Source organism: Herpailurus yagouaroundi, unplaced genomic scaffold (assembly GCF_014898765.1).
Source record: "Herpailurus yagouaroundi ecotype Mexico unplaced genomic scaffold, PumYag 159, whole genome shotgun sequence".
Lineage (NCBI taxonomy): Eukaryota > Metazoa > Chordata > Mammalia > Carnivora > Felidae > Herpailurus > Herpailurus yagouaroundi.
The window spans coordinates 49682877-49709581 of NW_024412400.1; the positions used below are offsets into that span (position 1 = coordinate 49682877).

The 26705-nt window shown below is 37.5% G+C and overlaps 1 protein-coding gene across 5 annotated transcripts in view; it reads left to right on the top strand.

Moving 5' to 3' along the window:
* The window catches only part of MME (membrane metalloendopeptidase), a 102491-nt gene that overhangs the window by 65028 nt on the left and 10758 nt on the right, over positions 1-26705 (top strand). For all 5 annotated transcript variants that reach the window (XM_040480542.1, XM_040480544.1, XM_040480543.1 and 2 more), the window contains exons 17-20: positions 16135-16193; positions 22145-22264; positions 23277-23410; positions 24477-24542. In XM_040480542.1, coding sequence (XP_040336476.1) covers positions 16135-16193; positions 22145-22264; positions 23277-23410; positions 24477-24542 — 379 coding nt within the window. The remainder of the gene's footprint in view (positions 1-16134; positions 16194-22144; positions 22265-23276; positions 23411-24476; positions 24543-26705) is intronic.

A 26705-nucleotide genomic window follows, 5' to 3' on the forward strand; every position in this document is an offset into this window, starting at 1 on the left:
ATTATATTATATTATATTATATTATATTATATTATATTATATTATATTATATTATAACAGCAGAAGGTAAGAAAGACATATATAATAAACTCTACCACTAGGAGGGAAATGTGCCAGGAAGTGTACAAAGTGATGTGAGACTGTTTGATGACAGGCTGTTCTGTTCTCAGTTAACTAAGTACAGGTTGGACAAAATTCCCAAGTGAAAATGCCAATACGTTCAATCTCTCTACAGCATTTTGAACCTGTCAGGTGCCATGAAAGAGAGATTGATTTCCTTTGCTGACCTCTGGGTTTATACTGCAGTAAATGTATTGTCTGGTGCTAAAAACCGGGCTGCAAATGTCAGAGAACATTTAGTGTCCTAGCTGGCAAAGAAGGAAGAAGAGTGGGTGCATATGGTTTGTGTTGTAATTGGTTGTGAAACCCTATTTCAAGAAACCCACAAAAAAGTCATCAAAAAGAATATTCAATGGGTAAACTTATAAACTGAGAAGTTTCTTGTAAGTCTGAATTTTTTTCTTTAAGATGCATATACTTACATTTAATAATTGTTAGTACTGTGTGAAATATCTACAGAGAAATATTGTCAAATAGTGTTTCTGAAAATAGCTAATATAACCTGCATCCATATGACACCACAAGACTTTTTCATAATTTTAAAAATAGTTGTTGAGTTATGGCTTCATGTTTTCTTTTGAACTTAATGTAGTCCAAAGTTCTACAATTATTTCGTAATATAGTTTGCATTTTTCATTCCCTTTCATCATATGTGTTGCTTTTCTCTTGAGTCCTTTTCCCTTACAATAATCACAAGTGAAAGTTGTGTACACTGTTTTAATGAATGTTTGCTCAGTAGCACGCATAGGTCAACAGAACATTTTGGGTCCTTCCCATGAGCTTCTGATAGTCATCATAAGTGCAATATGGCTTCTAAGGTCCTCTCTGCCATGTCAGACTAGTTTCTTTTCCTTTCTCTTCTTCTGCCTGTGTACTGAGTCCAAGGGTTCTAAATTCTGGCTGTACAGGAGAGTCACCTGGGGAGCCCTAGAAATAGTACTGAGGCCCAATCTCACTACCCTTGCCTGTGATGTACTTGCCTGTGGGTGGGGAGCCAGGTATTGGATTCTTTTTAAGTACTACCCCCCAACTTCAAGTGAGAACCTCTGAGTTAGTGTCAGTTCCTTTTGGTTAATGATACTCTTCGTATTTAGTTTTGTGTCATTTTCTTTTTACAGGGTGATGCTTTTAATTTGGCAGTTTAGGTTTAAAATTTATTTTTTGTTTTCCAAAATATTGGAAGCACTTTTGACAGTGATCACGTCAAACCATTAGGACTGTGGGATACAATGTCATGACAGTTCCTTATATTTTTTTGAGGTTTCTTGGAGTGAAAGTTTCAGAACTATTTTGTAATTGTGTAGTAGTAATAAAGTCACTATGTTCTCCTTCCTTTTTTATGTATACCAAATTCAAATCCTCACTGTGTGTGTTCAGGCAGACACATCTACTGCTTCTGCTTTGTTCAAATAGTTTGTAGTTACCTCTCAGAGAACTACATTTTCAGATGCTCAAGTCCTCACTCCTAAGGTCTTGCAGGAGAAATAGTGCCCATGCCCACAATTGATGGGACAGGGATGGGAAAAACTATGGATTATGTAGGGTTTATATTGTAGGGTATTGTAGATGCATTATATTTTCAAGACAACAATCAATTTGAATTAATTCAGTCAATTAACCAAGTAATAAGTTTCTGGACCTGTTTTTGTTTGTTTGTTTGTTTGTTTTTCCCCTCACTGGGCAAACTCATATGCTTCTTGGCATCTTCTACCGCCATTATGACCACTGAATATTTGTACCTGGCCCAGATTTGTTTTCAACCCACATGTCTAGCTACCCATGAAACATCTCTACATAGGTGTTCCACAGACCCTACAAACACAGAATTTTCCATTTGGGACAAAACTTGATCATCTTTCTCCCCATATCCTCATATTGCCCTATATTTTCCAGCAACTTTCATCTTATTGTTATCAAGACAGAAATCAGGGACTCACCATTCTAGACTGATCTCTTTCTCTCATCTCTGACATCTATAGTAATATCTACTCCAGATCCCCATTCAAAACCAAAAGTTTACATCTACCAGCTGCTAATTAAAGATTATATAGGTATTGCTAGGGGATCTCCATCTTACTCTCTCCATGGTCACTGAGTAAATTCAGGCATGTCTCATTGTTCACCAAAGTTATTACTAATTTTTTCCTAATCTTATCACCAATCATCTTACTTTCCTTCAGCTCATTCTCCTTACTAATACCCTAGAGATTTTTTAAATCAGAATGAGTCGTGTTATTTCCTGATGAAAACCTTTCAATATATCCCTATTGCCTATCTCATGGTACAAGGCTCTGCATTCCTCCCATTAGCTCTCCAGAATTCCTTTAGATTCACCCTGCCCACCCTCCCAGCATTGCCCAAACCTCCAGCTATAGGAATAACTCTAGGTCATTCTTCCATCTTTTCTTCCTCCTTGTCCCTTACCGTGGATCACCCTTTCTGTCCTTGTTCATCTAACAGAAGCCTATATATTGTTGGACTCAACTAGAACATTACTTCCTTATTCATAGCACCCCACTGCATTTTTCTCTTCACCTTGTGCCTGCCCTAGTCCTTGTTGAAAGCAGAAACCAGATGTTTGTGTCACCAGAGCCTGAACACTGATGAACAGAATATAGACCCTTCCTCAATGTTTCTGGGGTTAATAAATGATACTAGTGGTTTGTGATCATGCTGATGAAGTGAACTCAACTGCTAAGGTAGAGAGTGTCACATCCAAGCGTTTCACCATCATGGTCGGTGAAGTTACATAACAGCTCTCCGCTGCTCTCTCTGTTTAACAGATTCAAAACATTGAGAGAGTCCTGGAAGTCTGTATGTGATCTACCTGATTTAATCATTTCACTAAAAGAGCCTTCTGCCCATTTGAGCAGGCAGCTACTGCAAAGGACAGGGATTTAAATTTGAAAAGCTTGGTTCATGGGGTTTCTGAGTGCCTAGTGTTTCCAGAATTATCCCAAACATTGTGTTCTCTGGGTCTTTGGTACCACTTTGTAAAGAATTTCAAATATGTCATATTATCAGATAGTAAGAGTGATAAACTTAGAATGTAATATCCTTTGGCAAAATTACTTAGATATATATCTATAATGATTTTATTTCCAGTAACATGATTATTCACTTAGAGTCAATAGAACATAAACCTCTAAAGAGAAAGAAAAATGTACAAGAATAACAACAGAAAGCATTCCTTTTCTTGTGTTTTAGATTTGATGTTATTTTGTTAGTTTCTCAGGACACAACTTCCTGTGATATAACTGTGATGTGGCGCTGTTTGTAAATCATGACCACTGAGCCGCGGCGTTACTTATCAAAAACTACAAAGATTCATTTCATTGCTTTATCTTTCCTGCTGTTGTGTTTCAAAATAAAAACACAGGTATATTGACAAGAGCCAGTTCAATAAGCATTTTATTGAGCAGCTGCAACGTGCAAATCATTGTGCTAAATAAACACTGTAAAGGATATAGATGAATAAAATGTGGCCCTGGAGCCAGGAGCTCACAATCTAAAGAAAGAAGCAAGTAAGTAACAGGTAAATCTGATAAAAGGCAGAGTTTGCTTGGTTCTGTTACAAGTGCTAGAACAGCACTTTTTTAAAACCACCATTAAACCTTTACTTATTAGTAGAACATTCTCTAGAAGCAACATGTCAGCATTTAAATTAATATTGACATGAACAGAAGATTCACTAGAAACAAAACAGAACAAAATGGTTGGTTCATCTGTCTTCCCTGTCATTGCTTCAAGCCTGCTGTCTTTTCTAATCTGGGCTCTTTGGGTGGTGGCAATCCCTGGCAGCCAGCACTGTGGCTCTGTGTGTTTTTTTCTGAAAGGTCAACACCACCAAAAACAGCAGGGAGGTTGGTACCCTGTGAAGCGACACCATGGATTTGCCACTGCAATGAGTCACTAACTCTCTTTCAGTGTCCCAGTTCTGCCACTTACTACCTGTGGCCCTTTAAAAGGCATGTAGTTTTCTTATTTATAAAATGAGCAGGTTGATTTAGACTGTATATCATCTTTAAGATTCCAGCATTCAAATTCTGTGGGCCTGTGAAGTTTTGATAAGAGCCAAGAAGTTTTCCTCCTTGGCTTCTACACGTCAGGTGACTCGAGAGAAAAAGAACATGCTCTCCAGAGAGGTAGGGAAGTAGCTCACTTCTTTCTAAAATAACCCTTCTATTTTTCCCCTTCACTGATATTTCTAGAGCCAGTCTTCTTTCTAATGAAGTCCTATATCAGTGAGCTTGGTTATCAAAAGAAAAATAGTATGCAGGGCTATTATATATCATATAATATATCCACTAATATAATATATAATATAATATGATATAATATAATATGATATGATATAATATAATATAATATAATATAATATAATATAATATAATAAATATAATGTAATATAATGTGGGTAAATGAGATGGTATAGAGGTGGTATTGGTAGGAACTGTCCAGGGTGTGTGTGCGGAGTGCTGGAGACTTGAGACACAAATGAGTCTCCATGAGCATAGATGTATGGGAGGATTTACAAAAAAGATTATTTGGCTCATCAAGCACTACTGAGCCAGGAACATGGAATAACAGATAGACTAAATTTGGACAAATCATTCTGGTTCCCACATGCTGCCATGGAATTCTTGTGTTCTACATTTGTTGTAATAGTTGAAAATTTGAGATTTCCATCTTTTAGGCTCCCATTAAACTGCCAGGCTTTGTGGTTTTCCGCTGTGTTTTGGAGGCTATAAGCAAAACATATTTGATCAGTAAAAACATTTCTGCTTTTTTAAAATTAAGTTTTTATTGCAATTCCTGTATGATTAACATACAGCATTAGATTAGTGATTCAACAATTCTATACATTACTCAGTGCTGTTCATGATAAGGATAAAAACATTTCTGCTTTTTAATTAGCACCCAAGGAAGGCTTTGGGTTTTTTTGTGTGTTTGTTTGGTTTGGGTTTTTGGCTTTTTTAGAGGGGATGGGAAGTACAGAAGGGAATTAAATGGTTTAAAGGTTGAAGTTTTAAACTAAGAGAATTTTGCAAAAGAATTCTAGAACTTTTACACTAGTGTACCATCTTTTTATTTATTTATTTTTTTAACGTTTATTTATTATTGAGAGACAGAGTGTGAGCAGGAGAGGGGCAGAGGGAAACACAGATTCTGAAACAGGCTCCAGGCTCCAAGCTGTCAGCACAGAGCCCGACACGGGGCTCGAACTCACAAACCGCAAGATCATGACCTGAACTGAAGTCGGAGGCTTAACCAACTGAGCCACCCAGGTGCCCCTACTAGTGTACCATCTTGAGGGGATGATATTTCAATTGGTGCATAGCTCTTGGTGGCCATGGCTCTCTATAGCCTGCATAGAAGGAGTGCCTCACCTAGGCCTAGTGCCTTCCCCCTTCCCAGAGTCCAAGAAGGGGAGTCATCTCTCTTGGAGGTTGGAGGACTCATTCATATGCCAAGGCCCAAATACATATTGAGCACCTATCATGTTCCCTAAGTCTTAGAGATACAATTAAGAACAAAGCATAAAATAAACAAGTGAGACAGTATTAAACTAAAAAGCTTCTGCACAGCAAAGGAAATGACCAACAGAATAAAAAAGCAATGTATGAAGTGAGAGAAAACATTGGTTAAATCATATTTCTGATAAGGTGATAATCTACAAAATATATAAGAGACCTCTAAAACTCAGTAACAAAAAAAGTAATAAGCCAATTTAAAACTGGGTTAAGGGCTTGAATAGACATTCTTCAAAGAAGACTTATAAATGGCTGACAGACACGTGAAAAGATGCTCAGCGTTAGTAATCATCAGGGAAATGCAAGTCAAAAACCACAATGAGATAACACATCACTGCTGTCAGGATGACTGTTATAAAAAAAGAGAGAGAGAGAGAGAGAGAGAGAGAGAAGTATTGGTAAGGGATATGGAGAAATTGGAGAGCTTGCACACCATTGGTGTGAATGCAAAATGGTGCAGCTGCTATGGAAAACAGTATGGCAGTTCCTCAAAAAATTAGAAATAGAACTACCATATGACCCAGGAAACCCATTTCTAAAAATATTCCAAAGAATTGAAATCAATATCTTAAGGGAATATTTGCACTCCCTTGTTCATTGCAGCACCATTCAGAACAGATAGATGTGGAAACAACCTGTTTCCACTGACTGATAAATGGATAAAGAAAATGTGGTTCATATATACAATGCAATACATTCAGCTTTTAAAGAGTAGGAGATTCTGCAATATACAACATGGATGAACATGAAAACATTATGCTAAGTGAAATAAGCCAGATAGAGAAAGACAAATACTGCATGATTCCACTTATGTGAGTTTTTCTAAAATAGTCAAATTCATAAAACCAAAGAATGGAATTGTGATTACCAGGGGCTGGAGGAGAGGAGTAGATGGGGAGTTATTAGTCAAAAGGCATAAAGTTTATTTTTTTATTTAAAAAAAAAATTTTTTTTTTCAACGTTTATTTATTTTTGGGACAGAGAGAGACAGAGCATGAACGGGGGAGGGGCAGAGAGAGAGGAAGACACAGAATCAGAAACAGGCTCCAGGCTCTGAGCCATCAGCCCAGAGCCTGACGCGGGGCTCGAACTCACGGACCGCGAGATCGTGACCTGGCTGAAGTAGGACGCTTAACCGACTGCGCCACCCAGGCGCCCCCATAAAGTTTAAATTAAGCAAGATCAATAACCTCTAGAGATCTTCTGTGCAGCTTTGTACACACAGTTTTCAATGCGTTAAAGTGTATTAAGAGGATATAGCTTCTGGCAGATGTTCTTACTATAATTAAAAAAAAAGAAATATCATTGATTCCATGGAGTTACTGTCTAATGAGATAGACAATAGACATAATGTAAGTTATGTTATTGCTAAGGGTTATATAGGATAGAAGAAGTTTCAGTTCTTGAAAGATCCCAAGATTATTCTAAATCAGGAAAAAAGTCATCAAAAGAAAATTCTGACAACTGATTCACCCACCCATATATTTTCCAGTTTGGGAATTTCTCTGAATTTGGCACATCACACAAATGAAGGGGCACACATTTGTGCGTATACAGATAGAAACTTATCAAAGACTAAAAAGAATGTGCCTTGTTGCCAAACTTAGAACTACATGCCACCAACTGATGACTTCTAGGAAGAAAATCACATCAGTGATTTCTGTTGCATTTTGTTGAAGAAGTGGATTCTCCCAATTTCAGGTCACAATGGGTGTCTTGGTTCTCACCTCTCAGGTAATCAGAGTACTTCAGTTATGTTAACAACTCTTCTGCAACATCAATGAATAGTTTAAAGAAGCTCTTTTATCCTGCTGTGCTTTTATCTTTGGGTAAAAAACATTGCACTTTATGGAACAGTGGAAAGAATTTGCAGTCAGGGAGGGACGGTGGGACCGTGGAAAATGGGACTTAGACAGAATGGGCAGCCCTGAGTTAAGGTTCTTGCTCTGCCACTTACTGTGTAAACTTAGACAACCTCCATAATATGAGTATCAGTGATTCCTTTATAAACTGAGGAAAATAACATCTACTTTTGCCTTATGGGGTTGTTGTGTTATATATTGTATATGTGCCTGTCATATAACTTAGGTGCTTATTAAATAGTAGCTGTTTTTGTTACAGTCTGGTCATGATCGGTCTTCTAAAATGACTTCGTTGTAGGGTAGAGGCCAGCATCCTAAAGTGTATTAGGGTAAGGGGGAGACCTAAGTGTGAAACAATTTTAAAAGGAGCACTTTCAAAGGGGCAGTCCCAAATGGCAGCCTAGGAAGATCCTGAACTCACGTCATTCCATGGACTGAATCTATAGCTACATATGGAACAATTATTCCCTCTGATAAAGACCTGAAAACTAGCTGAACAGCTTCTTCATGACAAACAGTAAAAGGGCCAAATTGAGATGGGTGGGAGAGGCAGTTTGGTGGTCTTGCCAAAAACACTATCCCTGGTGCAGTGACCCACAACTGGGAAGGGGGGATTTCACCAATCCAGAGCTTCTTTCTGAGGACTGAGGTGTTTGTTCCCCACATCACACCAACCTGTGGGACCTGCAATGGAGAGATGTGAAAACCAGTGGGACTCAAATCCAAGAGACCCAAAAGGACAGAGAGAACTGAGATAATTATCTTAAAGGGCTTGCATGCAGACTCCAGTCACTCCAGGGACCAGCACAAAAGCAGCAGTTTGAAAAGGGCCTAGATTATATGTGAAGGAGATTTATTTGCTAATCCTAACTCATCTGCCGAAAGGGCATGGGCCTATTGGGACTCCATGGGGAGAGAGGAATGGGTGGACACCAACTTTGCTCTCTTTCTCTCTCTCTCGCTCTCTCTCTCTCTACCTTGATAGCATAGGTAGGAGTGCCTCAGCTCTGTGCTATTCTGCTGCCTTGCTGAAGTGAACGAGCATATACAGGACACACAGGGGATGCTCCTTAATTACCTGGCTCTGGTGGCCAGGGGGCTTGTGTTAAGAAGCCACCAGATCCCAAGGACTGTAACAATTTGAGAGATAGTTTTTGGCAGGCAACCACCCCCAGAGTACTACACAGACTGTAGACTAAAACATACCTCCAGTATTTCTGTGTGAAAGCCCTATTTATTTGTCCAGGAGCTTTTCAGTGTGAGGGGCAGACTTCAGGTGTGCTACAGATCTAGGGGCTATGGAGGTGCTCTCAGGGAATGTAGGCTGGGGATACCATCTTTGCGTCTCACTACACCTCCCCAGTACCTCCCAAAAAGGAGCTTATACACTCTTCAGAAGCCCCAATTTTTATAACTATACAACAGGGACACCTGCAGATCAAGTGGTCTGGAGGCCAGCAGGGTTTACAATTGCAGTCCCTCAAAACTATATATTTGTGTACTTTAGAAACTGCTGTCTCAGGGCCTTCCAGTCAACCTCAAACTGGGTGCTAAATGAGATTCCTCCCTTTGGAACACTGACAAGTCTTGCCACACCCTCAACAACTGGGATCTATGAAGAATGAATCAGGTTGCTTTGATACCTACAAAGGTTGAGAGAGAGCAAAGACCTAGGGCAAGGTTGAGAGATAAGTTTCCTACACAAGGGCACTCCTTCAATACTTCGAAAGGTAGTTGTTTTGCCTAGTACATAGAAACAAGTGAAAAGAGTCAAACAAAATGAGAAAGCAGACAAATATGTTCCCAATGAAAGAGCATTAAAACCATATATTCCATATTACCAAATCAATCTATAGGTTTAATGCAATCTCTATCAAAATTCCAGTAGCATTTTTCACAGAAAAAGAACAAACAATCCTAAAATTTGTATTGAAACACAAGACATCCCAAATAGCCAAAGCAATATTGAGAGAGAAGATAAAAGCTGGAGACTATATATATGTGTGTGTGTGTGTGTGTGTGTGTGTGTGTGTGTGTGTCCTACAACTCATCAGCAAAAAAAAAAAAAAAAAAAAAAAAAAAAAAAAAAAAAAAAAAAAAAACAATTAAAAAATGAGCAGAGGATCTCAATAATCATTTTTCCAAAGAAGACACAAAAGATGACTAAGAGGCACATGATATGATGCTCAATGTTACTAACCAGGGAAATGCAAAGCAATCACAATGAGATATCACCTCACAATGTTAGAATGTTTATTACCAAAAAGAAAAAAATGGCAAGTTTAGCAGGGGACCTGTTGTACACTATTGGTGGGAATATAAATTGGTGCAGCCACAATGGAAAACAGTGTGGAGTTTCCTAAAGATACAAATAGAAGTATACCATATGACCCAGCAATTCCACTTCCTGGTATTTATTTGAAGAAAATAATAACACTAATTTAGAAAGATATATGCACCCTTATATTTATTGCAGCATTATTTACAATAGCCAAGATGTGGGAACAACCTAAGTGTTCATTGATGAATGAATGGATAGAAGATGCAGTATGTATGTATGCGTGTGTGTGTGTGTGTACGTGTGTGTATATTTATACATATACATCATATACACACACATGTACACAAGGGAATACTATTCAGCCATAAAAAGGGTGAAATATTGCCATTTGTGACAACATGGATGGAATTTGATGGTAAATGCTAAGAGAAACGAGGCAGAGAAAAGCAAATACTGTATGATTTCCCTTATATGTGATATCTAGAAAACAAATGAAAAAACAAAACTCATAGATACATAGAACAGAATGGTGATTGTCAGGGCAGAGGATGGTTTGGGGCTGGGTAATATATATAAAGGGGATCAAGAGATTCAGACTTCTAGGTATAAAATAATTAGTTGTGGGGACGTAACGTATATAACATGGTGATTACAGTCAATAATATGTAGTGCGTATTTGAAAGCTGCCAAAAGAGAAAACAAAAACATGTTTTTCATAACTTTGTATTGTGACGGATGGTAATTAGATTCATTGTGATGATCATTTTGCAGTGTATACAAATATCAAAGCATTATATTGTACACCTGAAACTAATATGTTATATGTTAATTATACCTCAATACAAAATTAAGTTTTCTGATTCATGAAAGTGGCATATCTCTTCTAGGTTTTTAAGTCCTCTTTAATTTCTTTCAGTAGTGTTTTGGAGTTTTCAACGTACACATCTTGCCCTTCTTTTGTTAAATTTGTGCCTAAATCTTTTATTGTTCTTAGTAGTATTGTAGATGGCATTGTTTTCTTAATTCATTTTGGATTGACATTGCCAGTGTATATAAATAAAACTGAGTTTTGTATATTGAAGATAAGTAAGTAAAAATGAGCACTTTCATTTTTAAAGAGTTTAGCAAGGAAATGGCATTCATCCTTGTACTGAAATGTGTTATATAATACAGATCGACAGCTCAGAAGTAGAGGATTTGGATGGAAGATGAGAGGGTCCTCTGTCTCCATAGTTTACGTATTCGTGTCCCTGTTGTATTGCTTAGTTTTTAAGTGCATTCGAAGGTCAGAAAAGCATGCTGTGCCTTAGTTTCTATACCTGAAAACTGGACGTGTCATCTATCTTGTATGATTGGTTTGGCTGAATGAAGGTCTATAGGTATAGGAAACTCTGAAGTCTTGATGAAAGAATATTAATAAATGTAAAAGGTTACAGTGGTTATTGGGATTACAAAATGAGAATTCTCCTTTCCACAAGGACTTGAGGAAGATAGAGAAAACCATTGTTTCGTACTGCTGATCTTAAAGGAGTTGCTTTGGGACCACTAGATGCTGGGAAATGGAACACTTTCAGGGAAAGGGGCATTAACAGTTTTGTTGTTTTAAGTTTTAAAGTTACACATGAGAGGGTGAAGGAGGAGTTAAATTCCAGGTGCTTTTGCAATCCAGTGGGTTTATTACATCCAAAAGGTTGCGGGATCAGGCTGTCGACTTCTGCCTTTCGTCTCTGCTATAAAACTGATGTCTTTGTGCTTTAATTCATCACTGCCTGGGTTCTTCAGGGTAATAAGAGATAGAAGAGAAACACCTGGTCCCCATCTCAAGGGTATTTCAGTCATATTTCCCATCCACACTGTTAGTTCAGCTTTGAGGTCTGTGCTGCTTAGAGTGGCCCATCTTTGTTCTACTGTCAAATGCCCCCAAACCAAAATCCGTTCACCTGACAAAATCATGGCTCCAAAATTAAAAATAAAGTTTTCCTCCTTCTTGCTTTCCCATTCTTTGCTTAATACCACACACACCCAAACTCCTGTCCACTCAGACCATTGGAGGCAGGAAGAAAAATCAAAGAATGGGTGTGATTTCATCACTCAGGTCTGATACCTGCTCCAGGCAGCTGCTAGTATCTGGCCTCCAGCCTGGACGTTAAAGGTACCGTCAACCTGCACTACCCATTATTTTAGGGCAAGAATCACCACCATTTGGTTTTCTCTTCTGTTGTGCATTTTCTCTTTTCTGTGCTGCTATTCAGCATCAAATGTGTTTCTGTTCCATAAATGGAAGCTTTTCCTGAAACTTTGAGGCTGTGTCCAAATCAAATGAACTTATGGTTTCCATTACATCACCTTTAACTTGAAAAATATTTTCTTTGCCCTAATTTAGCTTTTTACATCCAGCGTACTGAGATATTTCATGACTGACCACACATGTTAGATGCTGAACCTGTAGCTGTTATCATCATTTTATTTAAGGTGTAACGATTCAATCTCAGTATTTCAAGTTCCTGTTGTTCCCAGGGACAGTATGCCCTGTGCTTTTCAATCTTGAATCACCCAGGGGTAGTCTAAGGATGCATTGTGCAGGTTCTCAGGGAAGAAAAAGCAAACGCTACACACTACTGCTCTGTAGTGTGTAATTCCAATTTTATTTGGGAGTTTTGTGGTCATAAATAGCTCCATATTTTCTTGAAAGCATAATTCACCATGGACGTTTTAATATGTAAAGCACTCCCTCCTGGAAAGTTACAGACATGAATCAAAATGCAATCATAAACCCCTCAAAGTCATGTAACAGAACAGCAGAAAAGCACTAAAACAAAGGTATGACATTTATTTTTACCAAAGCAGTAAACATGAGAAGGGTCTATAAACTTCATTCATCTATGTCCTCCTTCTGAGACCTGTTGCTCTCTGAAACATTTTCATACATCCAGCTCCTTTCTTCTGTGCTTTACTTATTTTAAGAAAACATTTTGGATTGGCACCTTTGGTCTGTCATTTGTAGCATGTGCCTGAGTCCAGAACCAAAAAATTGGCATATGATTTGTGATCACCCATAAAAGTCCATGAGGAGTATACCATCACTAAATCAGTTCATAATTGAGAAACTGAACCTTAAAACAACTGAGACCTGGAAACATGTTACATCAATTTTATGACAATTAAAATGAATAATTTTAAGCTATTTGTGCATAAAGTCTACTGCCATAGGTGCTATCAAAATGTTGAGACCACATGAAAAATACCTTTCTGAAGAGTCGCTATAAGGAATGGTGTTTCTCCTCAGGAGTAGCGAGAGCACGCTGTCCATTTTGCCCCTCCTGCCACACAACTCAGAGCCACACTTGAACCTAAGTCGGAATAACTAAGTGAATAACTATGTGAATATATGTAAACATAATCCTGATAAATCATTTTTCCTGATCATGGTTTTTACTTACATAAGTATTGTCTTTCGTAATGCCTTTTTGGTCACACGAACAAAATCGACTTGCTCTGTATGGTTCCTGATCTCTTGATTTTAGTCTTAACACCCCTGGATTTATATGTTTTTGCTGTGAGTCATGTGAGAATCATGTGGGAATCAAGTGGAGTTTAATTAAAATAAATGTAATTATTTGCTTGTAATCTTCAACCTGCAAGAAATTTAAATAGTGATGACTCACCTATGATGAAATTGGGAAAAACTGATCTATCAGTCACACCATCCTGTTTGAAAATGTTTTTATCTATTTAAAATGGCATCAAACTACAAAAATATTGTTCAACCATCCCCTCCCACACACACACTCCGTCTTCAAATTAATTTTCTTTCTAAAGAAAAATTCAGAGAAGTGTTATCTGGATTTTTTTTTTTTAATTTCCCGATGTTTTCTATGAATGTCTGAGTCGTGTTATTGGAGATAAAATTCATACTTAATTAGAATTTATCAGACAGTTGTTATATATGGCTTTCGCTCAGTTCTTTTTAAGAGATCAAAATAGGAACTCACATCTGACATCCCACAATAGTTACTGAAATTGTAGCTAAAATGTTGATTTGGACAGCTGACTTTGTACTGCTTACCTTGCAAAGCAGGGTCTGGAAACAGTTCTGATTTAACCTCATTGTACTAATTACTGTAAACTCCTTCCATGAGTAGGCTAATAATTGGCACACTAATTATTGCCCTGAAAGTGGCATAACTACAGTGAAACCGTTAGCTAATAATATATGATTGTCTTTTTTTTTTTTTTCAACGTTTATTTATTTTTGGGACAGAGAGAGACAGAGCATGAACAGGGGAGGGGCAGAGAGAGAGAGGGAGACACAGAATCGGAAACAGGCTCCAGGCTCTGAGCCATCAGCCCAGAGCCCGACGCGGGGCTCGAACTCACGGACCGCGAGATCGTGACCTGGCTGAAGTCGGGCGCTTAACTGACTGCGCCACCCAGGCGCCCCTATGATTGTCTTAAGTGTATGCATGTGTGCTGACATTTAAGGGGTTATCTGAAATTAAGCATTATCTATTATTCAATGACTGTGTGTGTGTGTGTGTGTGTGTGTGTATACACACATATATATACTAGTATATATAATATATATAAATAAAATGTACATATATAAAAGTCTTATTAAGATTGGAATATTAATCCTATTGCAAAAAAGTGCTGAACAATAATTTTATTTTTTATTTTACTGAAATATAGTTGACATATAATGTTACATGAGTTTCAAGGGTACAATATAGTGATTCAACAACTCTGGATTATGCTATGCTCACTACAAGTGTAGCTACTATCTGTCACCATACAATGCTATTATATACCATTGATTATATTCCCTGTGCTGTACCTTTCCTCCTGTGACATTTATTCCATAACTAGGAGCCTGTACCTCCCACTCTCCTTCACCCATTTTGCCCATCCCCCCACACCCCTCCCCTCTGGAAATCATCAGTTCATTCTCTGTATTTATGGGGTCTGTTTTTGATTTTTGTTTGTTCATTTGTTTTGTTTTTTTAGATTCCACATATAAGTGAAATCATGTGGTATTTGTCTTTCTCTGCCTAACATCTTTCACTTAGCATAATACCCTCTAAGTTCATCCATGTTGCCACAAATGGCATGGTTTCATTCCTTTTTAAGCCTGAGTAATATTCTAACAATGATTATTGGGTCTTTTTTTAATGTTTATTTATTTATTTATTTATTTATTTTGAGAGAGAGAGAGAGCATGTACACAAGCAGGGGAGGGGCAAGGAGACACACGCACACACACACACACACACACACACACACACACACACAGAAAGAGAGAGAGAGAGAGAGAGAGAGAGAGAGAGAGAGAGAGAGAGAGAACCCCAAGCAGGCTCAGCACTGTCAGTGCAGAGCCCAGCGAGGAGCTCTATCTCACAAACTGTAAGATCATGACCTGAGCCAAAACCAAGAGTTGGACCCTTAACTGAGTGAGCCACCCAGACACCCCCAACAATGATTACTGGTATGCAATTTTCATAATATCTGAGCAGAAAGACATGGGACCATTGTCACCTGTTCTTTAGCTTAATAATGCCCTCAAATTATTGTCTGCGAGCTATTTTTTTTTTCCATTTTCTCATTTAGTCTTATGGTAATTTATGCTGCTTTTTCATCTCTTCAACTAAACTGAAGTCAGGAACTGTATTTTATGAAATCTCTAAATGCTGCATGGAGACTAAGTCATGGTATACATAGACAGACAGACAAATCCACTTAAGATCCACCTGGATTTCACTTTGCAGTCATTATACCAAAATATGCCTTTGCTCAATTAGCTGGATTGCTTCATTTAAAAAAGGTAATTTTAAATGGCAGTAATCAGACTACCTGAAACTAACTACCTGAGAAGGGGATATCTTAGTTTCAAAATAAACTAGAACATTCAAAAGATGTAAATATATTTGAATATTAAGTTTTAACAACTTACACTTCAATATTCTGCCAATTGCTCCAGAATTGTTGGTATAGTTACCAAGTATCAGGAACCTAAAGGTAAACATATTTCAATATAATGTTAATCCATTGCAGTTTCCAAAAAGGTACATATGAATAGGTTTTGTACTGTGAGATGCCTCCACAAAATTCACACAGGTGAAATAACAGATTTGCAGACGGGGATATATTCTGATTTTTCAAAAAGTAGAAATATTTTCAAATGAGCTGTCTTACCTAGTGAACTAATTTTAACTTGTTGGTCATTATTTCAAACAGAAAGTTAAGATTCCTCTTGGAATAGTAATAATGCTTTTATTGCGTTGAGTAGATTGAATCACATGATAATAGTATAATTTGTAATGAGTTCTTATGTTTTCCATAGGTGGATAAGTGGAGCAGCTGTAGTCAATGCATTTTATTCTTCAGGCAGAAATCAGATAGGTAAGGTCTATTCCTAAACAATTCTTTAATATTTCTCTGTTGTTACCAACTTGTAGTGAATTGCATGACCAATTTAAAGTACTCCCCATAAAAGCACAGCAGAGGCCGAGTTATTGATTTATTGAATATACTCCTTAAAAGTAAATGCATCCATGTACCTCTTTTCACTGTAATAGCAAATTTTAAGTTAGTACAAATTACATTAAGTGGTTTTCTTTCTTTTGCAATGTTCTCATCTGTGGCTAAATGGTTTATCTTATGTCTAAGTACTTTTATTTTATTTCTGAATGCTTTTTAAATGTCTCTCATGTCTCCATCAAGTTATATTGACTTTAGGACTTTCTAAGCATCAGCATAAGTTTAAGGTTCCATGAACCAGCTTTGCAGAAATCCCACCCTCCAGGCAATTATGTATGTTAGCTCTGGTGGGGATGGTCCTGATCGCTATCACCCATTTTTCTGGAAGATTCCAAAGGTCTCAGAAAGTTGAAAAGTCAGTTATTTTAGGTTGAACCATGTGAAATTATATTTGCTTAACTACTTTTAATCAAAAAAAAAAAACTAATATGTTCATGAATAGTAATGTTATAGGAATATGTGTAGAAATGAATACATGAGTGAGAGGTATAATGAATAACTAAATGACTTAATAGAACAAAGATATATAATTTTTTCCCCTGGGAAGACTTTGAGATCTTTAAACTTTTTCTTAAGTATTACATAAATGGACCTATTTTTTCCCAAGGGTTTTAAATATGTAGAAAGGCACCCAACAGATTGACTATTATCAGAGGTATACTAAACAAACAGTACAGCCAGTGTCTCCAGGTGTACTTAGTCTAGCCCTTCATTTCAAAGTGTGGTCGAGAATGAAGAGGGGAAATATTTTCAGCATTATTCTCAAATAAAATCTCATGCCCTAAACCTCATTTTTCTTGAATTCTGTTACAAATTAGATTAGATATAGTGGAAAATCCTGCAATATTTTTTACCATTGGTTAAAAAACAAACTTTAAAAGAAATTATAACTGATTTTGTTTTAAAGTTCGATTATACCTTTCCCCCTTGCTTTTAAACCAAGGAAAAGTTAAATTAAGAAATTAGCTACATTTTCTTCTGGTATGTTTATGGTCTTTATTTTTGGAGTAAATCATTAGCCATCTGGAATTTATTTTGGTATATGACATGAAAATTAATTATATAAAATAATCAGAAAAGTTGCGTGTGTTTTGGGGGGGGGGTTTGGTGTGTTTTTTTAAATTAATTTATTTATTTAGAGAGAGAGAGACTGTAGGAGCAAGTGGAGCCAGTGGGGGAGGGGTAGAGAGAAAGGGAGAGAGAGAATCCCAAGCAGGCTGTATGCTCAGTGTAGAGCCCAATGCAGGGCTCATTCTCACAACCATGAGATCATGACCTGAGGTAAAATTAAGTCGGATGCTTAACCAACAGCCACCCAGGTGCCCCAAGACTTGTTTTTTATAACATATCAATAATAAGTAAGTCATATGCAGTTGGTTAAAATCAATTAGTTCAAAGTCTAGTCTAGTACATTTCCTAGCTGGTGCAATGATTACCTAAACCCAGACCAGAGTCTGTTTAATGATCAACTAAGAATACATGCAGTCTACCCTTTTCAATGTATTCCTAGAAACCATTCAGTCCTTTCTTAAAAGTGTCTTTCTCTCTGGAGAGCCTTCACTTTGAAGACCTCTTTTTGATATTCACTAGTTCTGTCAGTATAATATCTAGTTCATTATAGACTTGGAGTTAAACAGGATAATGAGCTTTTATGGAATTCCAAGGCAAAATGAGGCAGCCTGGACTTCAGTCTGTATTTGAGCAGACTAAAAGATACAGCTTTATTTTAATCCAGCTGAGGAAGGACCCTGGATCCTATCAGACCTGGTGCTGATTCATTCCAACAAGAAGACCCATACAGACCTTTTGTAGAACCACTCTGGTATGATAATCCCCTCAGCCCCTCTCTAGAGTAGATCTACAGTTTAGGTCAAGGCAGGATCTTGTTAGGCTCTGAATTACCTCATATCCCTGGAGCTGGCTCAAAATTGGTTTACTTCAGAGATTCCCTGATCAGAGAAGACCAGAGAATGTTCTCAATTTGAATTTGATACCCTCTAACCAAAGAAGCACACAGCAAAAGGAAAAAGGCAGAAGGTAAAAGTGGCCTAACATTTCACAAAGTAGTCAGTTATCCTCTGAATAATCAAGAATTGGCTACAATAAGCATTCTTAATAAGAAAGACCTTTTAAAGATTCTGAAGATAAATTCATCAGGTAGAAATTCAGTATCTGAAAAATTGTTAACATCTTTTCATATGCATGTGTTACAATAACAGCAATTCAGAGGAAAGGAAAGTGTCATGCAAGAAGAAATCTTTGACATGTGTATGTTTTTTCTTTGACAATTCATTTAAATCTTCAACATGGGGATTGTCTTAACTAAAAATAATTGAAGATCCAGACCTTCGTCTTTCTTCTAGATAGAAGTGTGTGTGTGTGTGTGTGTGTGTGTGTGTGTGTGTGTCTGTCTGTCTGTCTATCTGTATACATACATAGATATACAACTTTTGATTTTGGAATTGCGCATTACAGAATTAGAATAGCTATAGAATAGCATGTGTCTCATAAATGACCCTCCTACCCGCACACAAATACCTTAAATTAGATCACATATAATTTCTCATGGGATTGGCCTTTTTATGTTATGGTAAAAAAGAACTTGTTTTATTATCATTTAGGGAGTTATCGTATTAATAATTTCTTCTTTTTAATTCAATTCCAAACACTTTTTGTTCTAACTCACACAGGAAGACTCTATTCTGCCTTATGCACCCCTGCCAGTTTCCATCAATTTAAAAAAAAATCAGCTTCCCAGACAGGAAGGCATACTGAAAGTGTTTAATTCACTGGTTCTTATTCCCCACACATTTGCTCCATAGAGCTCCAGAAACCTCCCATGGATTATCTAGTGTATTCAACCTGGGTAATGTATGATGACGTTGAAATAATAAATTTTCTAAAGTTACATTACTTGTTCTTAGGAATCTCATTTTCAGGCTTGAAAATTAAGAGCAAATGTTTCCAAACATATTGATATTCCATTTAACATAAAAAATAATCTTTAACTTTTTTCCACCCCAAATTGATTTCACCTGATGTCATCAAGCTTTATACAAGATTCTAAAATTGAATTGCTCGCAGCCTTAAAAAAATAAACCAGGGAAGCGAGGGCATGGGAGTTAGGGAGAAACACAGTTTTTTGTTTCATGGACCAGTGACTTATGTAATTAACTAATTGACAATCATGAATGTAAAAAATGTACAACTAAGCAATTGTTATCAACAGTTGTGAAGTCTACTGGTAATAGTGATAGGCTAATGGGGAAAATCCTCATCACTGAGATTTAGCTGATAGTGTAAAACAAGAAATCATAATTTGCAAAGCTGATCTTGAAGACTAGTATTTAATATGAACCATAAAAATATTATCACTTGCCTGAAGAATGACTTATCAGGGTACAATTAAAGCAGCAGGATCTTTACAGTTAATGTTTAGTCTTGATAGCACATTTCATAAGAGCATTTTATATAACGGGTGGATTTTAATCAAAGTACATAGTGTGGGAGATAGTATTCACTTTAAGTGAATAACGTACTGCACATAATTTTAATACTTTAAGCTAAAAATAATTTCTTGGCACTGTTGATAACTCAGGCAGCTACATGTGAGGTATAACTTTCATCAAAATTCTCCAAGGACAGAAGTATTTATTTTCTAATTATTTTGTCATTTTGGATGTTATGGCAACTTTCTAGATTTTTTTTAAAGGTCTGGAGAGCATTTAAATTGTCCAGCATATTTTTAAAGTCTCCTCTGTAAATATCCAATATTTATCCTTGAAATCCATTCAAGGCTATGCCATATTCGCCCCACCCAAAAGACAAAGAAACAACATTTGCTACTCTGTATAACTAGATCTTAGATTTCTTAAGGTCGGGGCCTTCTCTTGACTTTTCTTAGAATCCCACATAGCAGTCGCCTAGGGTTTTGCATGCAATAGGTGTTGCTACCAAAGATTTTATTATTATTATTATTATTATTATTATTATTATTATTACAGGATGTAACTCAGTAGATACTAGAATTTTAAAACATGTAAGATGAAATTGCTAAGTTATGAGTACTATGAGGAAGGGGGTGGGCATGAGGAAGATGAAGTAGGAGAGGACCATGGAGGCAAAGGCTAGGAAAAAGATGCTATATTTAGTTAGAAAGTATCAAAGCCACCCAAGGATTTTTCTCAGGGGAGTGATAATGACCAGAGTTGCGTGGTTTTTTTAAAAAATATGATTTATTGTCAGATTGCTTTCCATACAATACCCAGGGCTCATCCCAGCAAGTGCCCTCCTCAATGTCCATCACCCACTTTCCCCTTTCCCCCACCCCCCATCAAAGAGGTGCATTTTAGTCTGGCTGCAGGATGGATTAGATCTAGGATAGATTATAGTTGGGTGAGACAGGAAGTGGAAAGATCACATAGGAAATTAAATTATTTTTTTTTAATTTTTAATGGTTATTTATTTTTGAGAGACAGAGCACTAGCAGGGGAGGGACAGAGAGAGAGAGAGAGAGAGAGAGAGAGAGAGAGAGAGAGAGAGCATCCAAGCAGGCTACAGGCTCTAAGCTGTCAGCCCAGATCCCGATGCAGGGCTCGGACTCACGAACCATGAGATCATGACCTGAGCCAAAGTTGGATGCTTAGCCAACTGAGCCACCCAGGTGCCCCATGGAAGTTAAGTAATTCTTAAGACAAGGAATGATAATATGAAGTAGGATGGTGGCAATAAGACTGATAGGAGGAGATAAACAGAAGAAACGCTTCTGGAAGGAAGGTACATGACCTGGTCTTTTCCTAAGTAGACTATATAAGACTTTGTAAAAACAAACAAACAAATAAACAAATATTTAAACAATAAAAAAAGCATGTAAGATAAATATGTTGGATGATTGAGACCCTTCAGATGCCATTATCAGAAATAAAGTCAAGAGAGTGATGGTTTAGAAGGGAAAATGATGAGTTTGATGTTTGACACATGAAATTTAAAGTTTGTGAGACATCTAAGTGTAAAAGCTAGCAAGTTAATGCAGATGTCAGGGTAGACATAAAAATACTTATTTATTTAATAAAGTCTTTAGTAAATTCATTTGTTCATTTATCATTGATCATTCACCCATTCAACCTATTTCTTAAGCACCTATTATGTTCCAGGCACCTTGCTAGTTTTAGATGCTGAAGATAATGAACTCAAAAAACAAATGGACTCAACAAATAAACAAATGTATCTCTGGGCCCACAAATCTCTGCTCTCAAAGGACTGATATTCGAGGGTCTAGAGCAGGTGAGGGCAATAAGAAAAGGAAGAACAACAACCAAAAATAAGGAAATAAACAGCCACAGGTGCCTTGTTAAAAGTAAAATTGGGCAATGTGATTGGAGGATACCTTTCATTGAGTAGTTCTATTTATTTAACAAGCTATTGTAGATGAATAAAATGTTAGAGATGACATTAAAAGAAATACTTGTGTTATTAAATAACTGTTTCTCCCAAATATTTGCAGTGGGGAAAAGACTTTCTGAATGAAGATGATAATTTTCCCTTGCTCTAAACTCTTTATAGCAAAAAACAATCTTAGCAGAGTTTGTAAAGTGAATTGTGATTATAAATCATAGATTACAGTACCGCTTTGGGATGTGCTCTCTGTTGTCATCAATAATAAAAGACCTACATTTGTTTTATCACAGAAGATTTTTATATACAATTAAGTGGAACTGACATACTGGAAAATAGCTTACCAGGCAGAAAGCCAGCCCCAGGCCTGCCATCACAGAATAATGCCAATAATCTTTAACCATCTTCTTTCTTTGTAGTCTTCCCAGCTGGCATCCTGCAGCCCCCCTTCTTCAGTGCTCAGCAGTCTAACTCATTGAACTATGGGGGTATCGGCATGGTCATAGGACATGAAATCACCCATGGCTTTGATGACAATGGTAAAGTGCCGTGGACACTTTCCTTTGGCTGATAAACCTGATTAAGAGTTATTATACTTGATCAATACAAGAGCATATTTATTCATCAATGTACCACTGGCTAATAATCATACTTTTAGTATTCCTTTTAAATTGTTCTTAGGAAGATCAGAAATTTCTAGTAGTGAGGTAAGCAATGTGTGCTTTCCGCTCTTGACGGAATAACACAAATATTTACATTGAGAAGACACTGATATTTGTCAATGATAAATGTTTGGTCTTATTTCATGAAAGTGTCTATTAATTCAACTATACAGTAATTTTCACAGGTAGGTACTAATACCATTTCAGTTTTTTTAATGGAAAAAAGTAAAGGCACATGAAAGAATTGCTAGGAATTAGTGGAATCAGGATGTGAGTTCAAGTAATTTGTAGCCCTTTTCTTATTCACTACATCATAAGTAACTATTTAAAAGGATGATAAAATGAAGTCTTAAAACATGACATGTAATAAATGCCACTGTAGCTCAAAAAAGGGAAAGATCAATGTGTTTAGCATTAGTGGGAAAGCCCCAGGAGGAAGGCACTTCTTTCTGTGTGCTTGAAGTCGAGGGAAACTGAGTCCACGGTGTGTTTCATGAAGGGTCTGAGATATGAAATGAATGCAGAATAAAAATAATGGTCTTTTTAAGTTTCAAAATATCAAATTAAACAGTCTTGGTCAACATGAAAACTCTCCAAGAGAAACAAGGCACGATTTCAGGAGTGGTTTACCTGGTGGCCTCGGCTGAGATATCAGGAACCAAGTGGACGCAAGGCTCGGATTAATACTAAGGCACATCAGCAAAGCAGGCCCTGGCAACCCAGGTTTCATCAACACAGGATGAGGAGGGGAGCAGTTCCTCTCATTACCTGTCCAGTGTAGTGTTCTCTCACACAGTGGTATTTTGTTCCTTGCCTTTCAGATTAAAGATACCTTATTGTAGTTCTTGATGTAATGAGTTCCCATTTTACTTAAATCATTATATTACAGGCAGGAATTTTAATAAGGATGGAGACCTTGTTGACTGGTGGACTCAACAGTCGGCAAATAATTTTAAAGACCAATCCCAATGCATGGTGTACCAGTATGGAAACTTCTCCTGGGACCTAGCTGGTGGACAACATGTATGTCATCAGCACTCTCTTGAAAAGTTTTAGATATATTCAGTCTTTTTTATTGTTGTTGTTGACGACGATGATGTTTTATTTTGTTTGAATGTAGATGACATGTAATGTTACATTAGTTTCAGATATATAACTTAGTGACTTGACAATTTTATACACTGTGGTTTCACCACAAGTGTAGCTACCATCTGTCTCTTGACATTGTTATTACAGTATCACTGACTGTATTCCTTATGCTCTGCTTTTTATTCTTGTGCCTTCCTCATTCTATAACTGGAAGCCTGAATATCCCTCTGGTCTTCACCCATTTGGTCCATCCCCCTGTCCCCTTTCCCTCTGGCAACTATCAGTTTGTTCTCTATTTATAGTTCTGGTTTTTTAATTCATCCTTTTTAGATTCCATTTATGCGTGGAGTCATATGGTATTTGTCTTTCTCAGCCTGACAGCATAATACCTTCTAGGTCCATCCGTGTTGCCTCAAATGACATGATCTCACACTTTTTTATGGCTGTGTAATATTCCTGTGTGTGTGGGCGTGTGTGTGGGTGTCACTTCTTCCTTACCTGTTTGCCTATCCATAGACACTTAGGTTGTTTCTGTGCCCTGGCTGTGGTAATGCTACAGTAAATAAATATATCTTTTCAAGTTAGTGTTTTTGTTTTCCCTGGGTAAATACCCAATAGTGAAATTATTGAATCATATGGTATTTCTATTTTCAATTTTTTTTTTTTATTAAAAAAAATTTTTTTTCAACGTTTATTTATTTTTGGGACAGAGAGAGACAGAGCATGAACGGGGGAGGGGCAGAGAGAGAGGGAGACACACAATCGGAAACAGGCTCCAGGCTCCGAGCCATCAGCCCAGAGCCTGACGCGGGGCTCGAACTCACGGACCGCGAGATCGTGACCTGGCTGAAGTCGGACGCTTAACCGACTGCGCCACCCAGGCGCCCCTATTTTCAATTTTTTGAGGAATAGATATAGTCCATCTTAAGTGCATTATTGATGCCTTCTTAACAATCCAAATACAGGTAAGAATCTTTAAGCATCTTTTGTTTTTTAACAGCTCAATGGAATTAATACACTGGGAGAAAATATTGCTGATAATGGAGGCATTGGCCAAGCATACAGAGTGAGTAATAATATTGTTTCCCATTTTAATGTTTGGAGTATATATTTATCATACTTAATCACTGATGTAAAGCCTTTAGCGAAAGGTGCATATAATGTAGGGAGTAAGCAATGAATAGAAAGTAGAAAATACATGGGGAAAAGGGGGATTGAGCAGTACAGTTATGATTGAGCTAGACACCAGCCTAAGCTCCTGAGAAGCTGAGGAGAAGAAACATGGAATGTTATATGAGCAGAAACGAGGAGACATGCACGTTCCATAGAGGAAGCAACATTTTTCTAAGAAATAATCTCTGAAATAATTTTTTAGAAAAGGTATCTCATAAAAAGGATTATTTCAGTCATTGATCAGTGTACTAAATGGGACCCCCAGTTTCACAGCAGGTGAAGCAGTTAGGAACCATAATCAGCATCAACCACAGTCCAGTTACACTGATACAGTGAGGGACTGAAGTGATATGGCCTTGTGGCATGTGGCCTTGTAATCATCCAAACTATTATATCCAGAGGGGTATATCCATGGAGCATCCCTTAGAATCTCGTTTAGCCTTCCATTCATTCTTGCATTCAACAAATACTTGTTGAGGACCTTACTATTCTCAGCGCTGGAGATGTAACTGCAAACCTTCCATGAAAGATGTCATTATTTGATGGGTTGAAAGATGATCTAGTCGATGCCATGCGCACAAGAAAAAGTAGGGATTTTCACAAAAGAGTAGAGGGATACTGGTCTTGGAATCAACAAGGAGAAAGAGAGAGGGTAGTTTTAAATGCCTCTTCTAACCCCGAGGTAGCTCACATGTGAGACAATGAGCAGTGTCTACTTGAGAAGGTGCAAGGGTCAAGGTGCCTCAGGACAGAACCACGCTTCTCTAAAACCAACACAGATGGAATGTCCTATGCAATGGATGAAGATGTAGGGTTATTTTCCCACTATAGAAATGTATGGGTTAGAGGGGAGTAGGAGGGCCTTAATGGTTGGGCCAGGAAAGGGGAAGCAGTGAGGGAAAGATGACTGGTAGAACCTGTGACTTGGCAGTGACCATGGATGATCAAAGTGTGAGACTTGAGAGATTAAGCTGCCTGCAAAGTTTCCAAAAGAATGAATCCCAACAGAATCTGGGGTGGGTGGGGGGTGGTACGTTGCTGTTTCTTTGAATGCTTGGTAATATTTTGACTGGATGCCAGTCAATGTGCATTTTACCTCTTATGATACTAGGTATTTTGTTTTCGCACAAATATTCTTGAGCTTTATACTTGGACACCGGTAAATTCCTTAGAAATGGTTTGATCCTTTTGGATCTTGCTTTTACAACTTGTTTGGTGGGACTAGGATAGTGTTCAGTCCAGGGACAATTATTCTCCACTGCTGAGGCAAGACCCTACTGTGTGAAACTCAAGGTCTTCCATTTTTGTCCTGTGTGAATACTAGGCATTTTTATCTCTAATCCTTTTTCATGGTTCCTTCCCTAGTTTCTGGTAGTTTGCTCATATGCATACTCACATACTCAGCTGAATACTTGATCTCTAGAGATCCTCTTCTGTGTGGCTTTCTCCTCTTCAGGACTCTGTCCTTGGTGTCCTTGAACTCTCAGCTCCTCCTCAACTCAAGTAGTCCCTTAAACTCTGATTGAGTTTCTCTTCTCTACGTTGTAAACTGCAAATGCTTAAGGCAATACACTGGGGCAATTATAGGGCTTATCCTGTATGTTCACCATCTCAGAGAGGTCACTCTCCTTTTTGCCTGATGTCCAGTGTAATGTGCACCATTGTTCCATATATTTTGTCCATCATTTGGTTGTTTCAGCAGGAAGGTAAATCCAGTTCTTGTCACTTCATTTTGCCTGGAAGTGGACGGAATTGGCACTCTTAATACTCCCAAACCCCCACAGTTATTCTAATATTCAGACAGATTAAAAATCATGCCTGTAAAACTCTAGTCAAAATCTGAGTTGATGGTACTTCCATGAAGATCCTCACCTAAAACAAGTACAGAATTATTATAATGAAGCAAATTACAAGTGTGCAAATATTTTATTATATGTGAAATCATAGAATCTAATACCTTGTCCCCTTGCTATATTGTGAGCTTCCTAGGAGGGAGCAGGATCAAGTCTTCCCCATGCTCCTAGCATCTTTACAAAGGAGATACTCAGTAAATCTA